Source organism: Paralichthys olivaceus, chromosome 14 (assembly GCF_024713975.1).
Source record: "Paralichthys olivaceus isolate ysfri-2021 chromosome 14, ASM2471397v2, whole genome shotgun sequence".
NCBI classification, from domain to species: domain Eukaryota; kingdom Metazoa; phylum Chordata; class Actinopteri; order Pleuronectiformes; family Paralichthyidae; genus Paralichthys; species Paralichthys olivaceus.
In genome coordinates, this window is record NC_091106.1 from 779,869 (window position 1) to 792,014 (window position 12,146).

The following is a 12,146-nucleotide window of genomic DNA, read 5'->3' on the forward strand; positions in this document are numbered from 1 at the left end:
ATTAAGTGTTGTCTTGTTTTGTCTTCAACAGTGTATTCAGTTGGTGTGATTGCTGCTGCCATCTTCCTCATCCTGCTACTGATTGGCATAATCTTTGCCATTGCAGTGGTCTGTTGCAAGTGGAGGAAGAAAGCTCTGAGAAAGGACAAAGAAGGAGTGCCACTCCGGGATGTTTAGTGTGTGTGTTTCAGCACATGCACACACATGCACACGTATTATTGTGGGAACAAGCGGTACAGCTGAACTGGACTGAGGCCTGCAACGAAAGTAGTAGTTCAAAGTTCCACTGTCAAACACTGGAATCCACCCTTCCTTTAGTTTCTGTGAAACTGAATATGTTGAACATATTTTATTCTTAGTTCATCTACTACTATCATTTCATGCTGCAAAAAAGAAAAGATGGAAACACTGATAGTCATCTTACTGAAGCGGTTATATTTCATTCATTTTCTTTTGTATTTGCTTAGTGGTATTTGATAATTGTAGATAAAGACTACCATTTCATTTAATTTATTTCATTTTATAGAGACCTTTCTAACTTCACATTTAGTTTTTTAGTCTGGTGAAAGCAACACTTTATGGGAAATCATGACTTTGTGTATATTATTTTGTATCTGATGCTTAACATATTGTGTTTAATTGAAATTAACACATTTGTATATGATGCTTTTGTTATACATCTGCTTTTTGCAGATAATTTTGTATTTGGTGAAAATATTTAAGATTTGATAAATATTGTTATAAACAGAGCCATTTATTATTTCAGTTCTGTTAAATGGAAAATAGCAACTATTACAACTTGTGTCTGTGCCTTATTAGAGATGGAATTGGAAATGTCAGGATTGCAAAAATGCTTGGACTGAATGTGCAGAACCCAGAACCCCAACACACTGAATAAACAATAGTACTTGTTAATTAACCCTAAGTGATGTCCAGGGGGCTTACATCCATCTATAGTTTTAAAAACTTCACTGTAAAAGGAGTTCTGTGCATCTTCATCAAAGGGTGACAAAAAAATCTAAAAAGTGAAACCTGATCCATTTTATGTCTATTAAATCTTGACAAAAGGCATTCATATTTTTACACTCTTACCTTAATAATTCTAGATTCTATAATTCTGTATGGGTTTGAAAAAAATCCACTCTAGCAGATACTTATATGTTATGTAATCTCCTTTAGTAGCCTCCCTCATAAATTTAGTTTTTTTTTGTCTTCTGGCATTGAGAGACGAGTAATCTCACCAGTTACAGTTAAAGCTGTAAAGTTACCCAGATTAACTTCATTATTTTCATTTAGTCAATCCAAAGAGTAAAGTGGACAGAATGCATTTTGTTGATTCTACAAATTTTAGCAGGGAGATAACACAATTTCTATGCCAAGATAGAAACAACAATAAGGTTTCACAACTAATATTCAGCAATGAGATGGTCATGATCACCCATGGGCATCATGTGAGAAAACCAAAATACAAATACAAAGTAGAAAAGATAAACCATAGTCTTTTACAAATTTGGGTAAATAACCAAGAATTAAGAATAGCCTTGTCCATGCCTACAATATGAAGAGCCACAGTGAAGGTAGAGGTAATGAGGTAGGATAGTAATCAAAGGAAATATCGTGTTTCCGGGCCATTCTGCACCCATCAATTAGACCTCAAATGAAACCATTTGTTACATTCACAGACTGACATTTCTACAGATAATTACATCTTGATGCCATACAATATAATATGGTTTACGGCAAACAAAAGAGAAGTACTTAAATGTCTCAGAGAAACATTGTCTGAACCATAGACTGTATATAAAGAGGTCTGAACCCAGTTATCTTGCATGGCTTAAGCCTGGCCCCCAGCTTTACTGTGGGGAACCTTGGAGTTACATGAAAACAAGCCTCTGGGACAGCCTTCTTCCACCTACAAAATATGAAAATGAGAAACATCTCGTCTCAAAGAATGCTGAAAAAGTAGTCCATGCATTTGTTACCTGTCGACCGCTTGGGGAATTCTGTGAAAGAATAAAAATGTTGTGGCTTGTTCAGATGCATTTTACTCACTGCAGAGTGGGGAGAGACATCACACAAGGCGGTACAATTCTTTCTAATGGTCAACATTCAGAGTTTAGGTTTTGAATCATCACTTAAATGGATAGTTCAACGCAAAAAGAAAATTCACTCATTATCTACTCATCTCTTTGCCGATGGAGGGGTCTCTGTGAAAATAAATGTTTTTTAAAGTGCTATATGAATAAAGTGTATTACTAGTAGTAGTAGTAGTATCATTATTATTATTATTATTATTATTATTATAGTATTCAAGTGAGTTTACTATGAGTGAGTGACTACAACAAGTTTCTGGAATCAGTGTGGGCGCCCATCTGCCTTGACTAGAGGAGAATAATGGAGGAGAGGAGAGATGAGTGGATAAGAGGGGAGAGAAGAGAGAGAGAGAGACAGAGAGAGACTGTTGTTGTCATAAAAATATAAATATAATGAATAGTGATACATTGAGATGCAATTATATTATTAATAATAACAGTTTATCATCATCATCATAATCATAATATGGTGGTAGTATTAGTAGTGAAATTTGGAGAGAGAGGGAGAGAGATAGAGAGATGGAAGATCAAACAATGGACTTTAGTTACATGAAGTAATATGAGAAAAATATGGGGCCACAGGCACAGTTCAGTGCATGTTGGGAGTTGTAGAAGAAAATTGTTGTTGTTTTCTCTATTTCTTTTGATATTTTTATGCACCTTTCAAGTTCCTGCTTTTCTTCATGACATCAATCTTTGTGTTTACTGTATCTACTTTGTTGTTATGGCCTGGCTGGCGGAGACCATAACAATAATAATAATAAATGTATTTATACATAAAATGCAGCTAAAATGTATTATCATAGCAACAGGTCTTGAGTTGTTTCTTAAAACTATCAACAGAAGAAGCATGTCTGATGTGTGGTGGGAGTTTGTTCCAAACCTTTGGATAGCATAGCATAGGAAAGCATAGCAAGAGAAAGCTGCTTCCCCAATCCTTCTATAGTTTGTTTTGGGGACATTGAGCAAGCCCGCTGTAGACGACCTGAGGGAATGATTCGTAACATATTCCGATAAACAGTCAGAGATGTATGACGGTGCTGTACCATTAGGGGAATTAAAAACAAGTAAAATAATTTTAAAATCAATCCTCAGTGATGCTAGAAGCCAGTGTAAAGACACTAAAATAAGAGTAATATGGAATCTTTTCCTATTTCTCATTAAAACCATGGCTGCTGAATTTTGCAAAAGCTGTAGGCGATTGATGGATTTTTTCGGTAATCCTGAATATAGTGCATTACCGTAGTCCAGGCGAGAAAGTATAAAAGCATGAATCAACTTTTTGGCAGTTTCTTAAGTGAGGTACAGTCTTACTCTTGCAATGTTTCTTAAATGATAAAAGGCAATCTTTGTGACATTGTTTATGTGTGGATTAAAATCTAGTCCTGAGTAACACCCAGGTTCTTTATTTTTGATTTGTTTTGCTGCTCCAACTTTGCAGATAATCTTTTGTCCTTGAACATCAGTACCAATTGCAAGATTTTCAGTTTTATTTTCACAGGCAATTTATAACTTGGTTTGGCGCATCAGAGTCATCTGGCACTAAATAAGGGAAGACACATGATGGATCAGATTTTTCTAACAAAAAGTAATTTTCAAAGAACTAAAACAAAAAAGAAATTCAACTGATAAGGCTGACAGGAACTGAATTCCAGACCAAAACAAGATCAAATTAATGCTACAGAAATCAAAACTCATCTGAATGGCAGGATGAGCATGGCTATTATTATATGAGCCAGCTACCTCTACTTCACTGATGGCCCCCAGCTCCAGCCAAAGCAGGATCCTGCACCACAAGACACACAAGCAAGTATACCTAGGCAAGATGCTGAACCCCAAATTGCCCTTCATTGAAAAAAAAAACTGTATGAATATGTGTGTGAATGGGTGAATTGCAAACTGTATTGTAAAGTGCTTCGAGTGATCATCAAGACTAGAAAGGTGCTATATAAATACAAACCATTCACAAGCTCTCACATCACAGTGTGAATTCAATTTACTTGAACCCCCAATGCATACAGATATGCCACATCAGCAGGGGTGCTGAAGGTGTTTATCACATGACTTAGTGAATGATTGGAGCATAATTGTATAATAAATTAGCCTGTCCAGGACTTCCTGGAGTTGTATTCACATTTATTTTCACAGAGACCCCTCCATTGGCAAAGAGATGAGTAGATAATGAGTGAATTTTCTTTTTGCGTTGAACTATCCATTTAAGTGATGATTCAAAACCTAAACTCTGAATGTTGACCATTAGAAAGAATTGTACCGCCTTGTGTGATGTCTCTCCCCACTCTGCAGTGAGTAAAACGCATCTGAACAAGCCACAACATTTTTATTCTTTCACAGAATTCCCCAAGCGGTCGACAGGTAACAAATGCATGGACTACTTTTTCAGCATTCTTTGAGACGAGATGTTTCTCATTTTCATATTTTGTAGGTGGAAGAAGGCTGTCCCAGAGGCTTGTTTTCATGTAACTCCAAGGTTCCCCACAGTAAAGCTGGGGGCCAGGCTTAAGCCATGCAAGATAACTGGGTTCAGACCTCTTTATATACAGTCTATGGTTCAGACAATGTTTCTCTGAGACATTTAAGTACTTCTCTTTTGTTTGCCGTAAACCATATTATATTGTATGGCATCAAGATGTAATTATCTGTAGAAATGTCAGTCTGTGAATGTCACAAATGGTTTCATTTGAGGTCTAATTGATGGGTGCAGAATGGCCCGGAAACACGATATTTCCTTTGATTACTATCCTACCTCATTACCTCTACCTTCACTGTGGCTCTTCATATTGTAGGCATGAACAAGGCTATTCTTAATTCTTGGTTATTTACCCAAATTTGTAAAAGACTATGGTTTATCTTTTCTACTTTGTATTTGTATTTTGGTTTTCTTACATGATGCCCATGGGTGATCATGACCATCTCATTGCTGAATATTAGTTGTGAAACCTTATTGTTGTTTCTATCTTGGCATAGAAATTGTGTTATCTCCCTGCTAAAATTTGTAGAATCAACAAAATGCATTCTGTCCACTTTACTCTTTGGATTGACTAAATGAAAATAATGAAGTTAATCTGGGTAACTTTACAGCTTTAACTGTAACTGGTGAGATTACTCGTCTCTCAATGCCAGAAGACAAAAAAAAACTAAATTTATGAGGGAGGCTACTAAAGGAGATTACATAACATATAAGTATCTGCTAGAGTGGATTTTTTTCAAACCCATACAGAATTATAGAATCTAGAATTATTAAGGTAAGAGTGTAAAAATATGAATGCCTTTTGTCAAGATTTAATAGACATAAAATGGATCAGGTTTCACTTTTTAGATTTTTTTGTCACCCTTTGATGAAGATGCACAGAACTCCTTTTACAGTGAAGTTTTTAAAACTATAGATGGATGTAAGCCCCCTGGACATCACTTAGGGTTAATTAACAAGTACTATTGTTTATTCAGTGTGTTGGGGTTCTGGGTTCTGCACATTCAGTCCAAGCATTTTTGCAATCCTGACATTTCCAATTCCATCTCTAATAAGGCACAGACACAAGTTGTAATAGTTGCTATTTTCCATTTAACAGAACTGAAATAATAAATGGCTCTGTTTATAACAATATTTATCAAATCTTAAATATTTTCACCAAATACAAAATTATCTGCAAAAAGCAGATGTATAACAAAAGCATCATATACAAATGTGTTAATTTCAATTAAACACAATATGTTAAGCATCAGATACAAAATAATATACACAAAGTCATGATTTCCCATAAAGTGTTGCTTTCACCAGACTAAAAAACTAAATGTGAAGTTAGAAAGGTCTCTATAAAATGAAATAAATTAAATGAAATGGTAGTCTTTATCTACAATTATCAAATACCACTAAGCAAATACAAAAGAAAATGAATGAAATATAACCGCTTCAGTAAGATGACTATCAGTGTTTCCATCTTTTCTTTTTTGCAGCATGAAATGATAGTAGTAGATGAACTAAGAATAAAATATGTTCAACATATTCAGTTTCACAGAAACTAAAGGAAGGGTGGATTCCAGTGTTTGACAGTGGAACTTTGAACTACTACTTTCGTTGCAGGCCTCAGTCCAGTTCAGCTGTACCGCTTGTTCCCACAATAATACGTGTGCATGTGTGTGCATGTGCTGAAACACACACACTAAACATCCCGGAGTGGCACTCCTTCTTTGTCCTTTCTCAGAGCTTTCTTCCTCCACTTGCAACAGACCACTGCAATGGCAAAGATTATGCCAATCAGTAGCAGGATGAGGAAGATGGCAGCAGCAATCACACCAACTGAATACACTGTTGAAGACAAAACAAGACAACACTTAATTGCTTAACTTTATGTTAGATTTTCTTTACTTGCGTGACATTAAGACAGATGGATAATATTATTAGGATTAATAGGATGTAGCCTGGTTTAAGTACAAACAGACAAGGAATATTACATGAAATACACATTCAAAGAAAAGACGAAATCCCCACAGTAGGTACCTATAGTCTGAAATATTCATTACATCCCACAGTAAAATGTTTTTACAGAATAACACAGTTCTGATGTTTTTGCTATTCTTTGCATTTGACAATGAGTAATGTGCAGTAAGTATTCCGTTTGTCCTGAGGGTGGTGCTATTTGGCCATCAAATGGACAGTGTTATTCTATATATTATTTTACAGTGAATAAAACCCATGAAAATACCTAAACCAACATGTGTAAGTGTATCTTATTTGTATAGTGAATGTATCTTGAAGTCTCTCTCTCTCTCTCACACACACACACCCCAGGTAGAGGAAGTGTTGCTGATTTACATTTCTTGTAAACCAAAGAGACATGAGTCATAGATCCCTTTTACATGTCATACTGTGATGAAGGATGAGTGGACCTCCAGCCCTTGTGTGACAGGAGTGTTTGTGTGTGGAAAAGTTCTGGTGATTGGGAGCTTAACAAATCTTTGTGTCATTAAGGTCGTTCTCCTTTCTTCTACAATTCAAGACAACAAATCCATCTATCCACCCATCATTTTACTATACTGCTTATCCTTTGGGGGGCTGCAACCATCCAACAAATATAAAATTTCTAATTTCTTCCTCAAGAAATAATTTTACAGTTGGTAAAATCTCAAAACAAGAGAACAATGCAATTATGATCCTCAGTTCACCTTTACAATCTAGTTAACATTTATTGTTAAAGGGACTGCAAACTCTTGTGGCCTAAATGTTAATGTAAAACTTAGAGAGTATGTAGTGCGTAGCAACCTAACAAAAACCAGTGCCATGTTTAGATGACTAAATTACGAGTTTTGATTTGCATATGATGCTTGCATCTTTTGAAGAGAGCCATGTGGTATATCTAGACATACTCCCAGACCAGCCAACCATTTTATTTAACCCGAGAAGGGACATTGCAATTGACTGATTTTTATACACCCAGTGTCCTGTCAGATCCGGCTTTAACTGATTCTTTGCTTTACCACGAATAAAACAGGGTATATAGGGATACACCCTGTTTCCATCCTTTCGCACAACTTTCATTTCAATTCCATTTAGATGCTCCAGTCTATTCATGTAGAAAATAACACTGTTGACATCAAGAAGCTATTTTAACTGCATGCTTGGTTTTGAGCAAAAATACTTCACAATGTCTTATTTGGTGTGTAAGTTCACACAGAATACCAATGAAAAGTAAATGCCACCAAAACTTCAGTGTCAGGACTAGACTACTGCTGTGTGTTGCTCTCCACTGACACATCTGGCATACAGAAAAGTTGTTCATTATTGTATAACGTTTAACTAAATCCCTTCCCTACCCACATCTTTCATGCTTGCAGTCTTTCTAACACTCAGGACAACTTACCTTCAAAGATGGACGGGTTGTCAACACTGGAGCACTTGAGAAGGCTCAGCTCTCCCAGCTGCTTGTCCACACCACGGCTGGGGATGTAGGCCTGGACACTGAAACAGTAGCTCTCGCCTTTGTCCAGATCAGTCAGTTCTATTAAATTGGTCTTAGAGATGTGGACTTTCTGCAGAAAACACAGAATGGAAAGCATGCAGTTTGTAATGAGTAAAAATGTATGCGTGTTTGAGACCGATATCGTGATGTCTCCTTTTACTCACCTTTCCAGTGCTTTTGTTTTTCCGATAGGTGACTTTATACTGCAGCTGGTCAGCAAAGATATATCCCTGATGTTCAGCTGGTGGCCATCTTTAAACAGGGCGGTGAGTGGGTCAGTCACATACAGGGTGGTTTTCTTTTGGCTTTCAATCACCTCCAGCTTGAAGTCAGGTTTGCCTATCTCAGCTGTGGAGAAGGGAGGGAGACTGTCACCTGTGCATGTACACCACTGTATCTCTCATGGAAGTTACCATTTTAATTATGTTAGAGGCCAAAAAATTGTGAGCATTGACAACGCTGAAGCCATTTTTAGATATGATAGGTAAAGTGAGCAGTATTGGCTACAGAGTTTACCCATAGTCTGACTTTCAAACATGCACAACACAACAGGAGGTTCTCTACACAGACATGTTCACAACAGCAACACACACAAACACTCTCTCTCACAGTGCTTTCACATTGAACGGAAGCGTATTGCATTCACTTGAAAAAAAAAAAAAACTCAATGAACTTTACAATGCATGTCTAAATCAATATTTTTTCTGTTTTTCTGACTATTTTTTTCTGTTTTTTGGAGTAATTTTTCTTCTGTTTTTCTGACTATTTTTTTTTTTCTGCGTTTAGAGAGCATTTGAAACAATAGACGCTTTCATTCCTTTATTGAGAGCTAGATGTAATGGAAACAAACATGACCTGCTTGTTTAGTTTAATCAAGTTTTACTTTGATCTGGGTTTAAGACACTGGGAGATAGTCCTGTCTTTAAGTCATATAGATGGTATTATCATTAGTTTGTCGAATCTACGCAGGCACCTGAGGACTTTGCGGTTGCTCAGAAGGAAAGCCCATTCAGATCTGCTGAGATGGATGTGCAGGAGTCACCATAGGTCCATGGGAGTCACTTGCAGGTTGGAGGTTCCGAGGGAGATCGAAGTATCTCGATAATTCAGAAATTCAGAAAAAAAACTACTCCGAAAAACAGATAAGAATTACTTCGAAAAACAGAAAAAAAAATATTCAAAAAAACAAACCAAAAAATAAATTACTCAGAAAAAACTGATTTTTTTTTTTTCAAGTGAATGCAATACACTTCCGTAAAATTCTCCTGAAATTCTATGGACATTATACTAGGAGGCCAGGAGGAGAAAGTCTGCAAAAACTGGGGAGCGTCTCACTTGGACATTTGCATTCACACATGCACCTCCTCTGGCAAATATACTGAGGAACTGCTGAGTTCGGTGCATGTCAGAAAGCAGCTTGAGAAAGACAGAGCTGAGCTGCAACAAGAGGTCATTGGGAAGGACCAGAGCACTGACGGGCTCTGGGACAATTTAACAGCTGTTATTTCCAACATGTTTTGTCAATTAGAAAAAAGTCTTCACGAGTGTAGCAGAAGAACGTACTGTCTTTGTAGGGGCAGAACCGTGGTGAGCTGGTGTGAGGGGACTCAATGAGGTCAATGGTGGCCCCCCTCGGGGGTTCGGACAGGACGTCAGCTGTGTATAGGCGTTCAGGTCAGTCAGAGAGCTGGACAGATCACACACTGTTTCTGTGGTCCAGATACAGTGAGGAGTCCTCTGTTCCCAGAAACCCTGTAAAATTTGACAAGTTTCATATGGACATGAATGATGGATGAAAATAGTCTTATTTAGTCTATAATAGACACCAGATGAGCAATAAATTAGGTCTTAAGTCTGTCTAGTCTGGGTATCATTTATAACGCACACAGTCAGAAATAAATAATTTATTATCTGTGCAAAATAACATTGATGTGAATATACTGTGGAACAATGAGCTGAAAGAGCTGTTTGCAGCTGTTGGCATTTGTTAATTCTATTTCATTGTTGACATTGCTCTTGCCTCTTTCATTTTTCTCTTATTGAATCACAAAGGTCAATTGTCTTTTAGTTATCTTACTATTTAAAGAGCTCTGGCCTAAAATATACATTCCAGTAAAAGCTTTTACTGAATCAATAATGGAAAAACTCATTCCTGCAAGGTCACATAGCGGGAAAGTGTGAGGGCATTTGCTTTCCGTGGACACACTGACAAGATGACGTTTCTGGGAATTAAATGCCATTTGTTAAAAGAGTTAAAGGGTGAGGGTTTGGATGCAGGTACTTAAGTAAAGTACTACACAGTGTAGCTGTAAGTGGCTGATGGTTTTGGTTCCCAGGACAAAATGGTTTTAAAGTTGGTTGATTTCCAAGTGACATTTTGTGCTTGGGGATAGGAGCCTGGAAAATGAGACAATTTGTGTAAGATACTATACTAACATGATTTAAATGAAGGTTATAGTGACACACAAATGTTGACTCCTGTCATTATGAAAGAAAACAATACACCAAAGGTGTTTTATATACTTTATTAACTTATACAAGTAATGTCCATAGGTGAGCTGTACAGGGGACTGTCACACAGTGATAGGGCCTTAGTGCCATACGTTTTAAACTATTAAAGGTCCAGTGTGTAAGATTTAAGTGAAAGGGAACTATTATTTAATGCAGAATAATTCTCATAATGTTTTCACTAGTTTATTTCATCTAAATTGTATGAATTGTAGTTTCCTTACCCCAGAAAAGGCCCTTAACACACTTAACACTTAACACCTTAATTGAGGCCCGTCACAATATGTAGGATTACACATATTCATTAGAGAGAAAAAAGCTTTGCACAAATGAGGCACTGTGGACCAGAAATAATTAAAAAAGCCACAAGTTGAGATACAGCACTTTGTCAGTGAGATAAGATAATGTTAATGTTGAATAGAACACATTGCGATTGTCAGTGTAAAATATCCTTGGTCCTATATTTTATTGGACTGACTGTTCTGTCACAACCACAAATGTGTGGTTTTTATGACTACAAAGCAGCAGTAGAAAGTTTGGCGCCCAAAGAACATAAGAGAAGGGCTGTTTTTATATCAGCAGTCTGTTACCTTACCTTACCTGAGTTGTTTAAGTCAGATCAGTCATTTCTTATTAACAACAGCCATACACTGTGGTAAGTCATTGCTGTTTCTTCGCAGTATGAGCAAATACTGAGAAGAAACAGCAGTCCCCCCCCCCCCCCCTCATGTTACATAATGTTTTAGGTACTAACAAATGCCTCAACATTAAATTGTTACAGGTAATCTTTTATTCTTAAATGTGATTTACAGCCTATAAAGCACGAGTGTCCACTGGTGTTCAAACATTTTTTTTCAAATATTAATCCTGCAAAGTGTGTAGTGACTTGTACTGAAAACTCTATAAGATATGAAAACTGTAAAGAGTATTTCTGTGTGCTGGAAATCTAAACATAAACACTAAACAAATGACTGTATGCTGCTCCTCCAGTGACCTGTTCATGTAGATCTGCTCATGTGAATCCAACTTTACATTTGCTATACATTTACATTTTCACACTCACAATACTACAAAACGAACTGCTCCACACAGAGAATCATAGTATTTGATATCGTATGTACATATCATATGTCGCGCTACTACAATTTGACTTTAAGGTCATTTGAGAGAACGCGTGGAATGAAGGGCGAGCAGCGTGGACTCACCTGAGGCGGAGCGTGTGGAGAGAAAGAAGAGTGTAGAGACAAGAGCTGCTGTGACTGACATCATCTCCTCTGATGTATTCCTAAAGGTTCTGTTCTGTGTCTGTGCTGCTACTGAGCGAGTACCCTGTGCAGTCTGTGGATCGTCTGACTCTCTCGCTGGAAACCAGTGGTTTTAGCAACATGCCCGCGCGGGGCATCGCCAAATATGGAGCGTCCGGCCGTGGCGTCACCAGACTGACAGCCACAGTATTGGAAATTACTATACAGCATGCTGTCCTACTGAGGTCATCCGCCACGTAATCAACCTTACTGATGTATTATTAGTTATTATTGTTATTAATATTATTGTTATTATTATTATTGTT

General features: G+C 37.1%; 1 protein-coding gene across 1 annotated transcript; it reads right to left on the reverse strand.

Annotated features, from left to right (window-relative positions):
• Positions 1–5,656: 5,656 nt before the first annotated feature.
• LOC138413647 (tissue factor-like) lies at positions 5,657–11,860 on the reverse strand. The gene is given in 8 exon segments (XM_069538844.1): positions 5,657–6,417; positions 7,970–8,138; positions 8,233–8,292; positions 8,295–8,416; positions 9,632–9,733; positions 9,736–9,820; positions 10,350–10,465; positions 11,782–11,860. Coding segments are annotated over 8 exon segments (864 nt in total). The 5' UTR covers positions 11,846–11,860; the 3' UTR covers positions 5,657–6,271.
• Between the last annotated feature and the right edge of the window lie 286 nt (positions 11,861–12,146).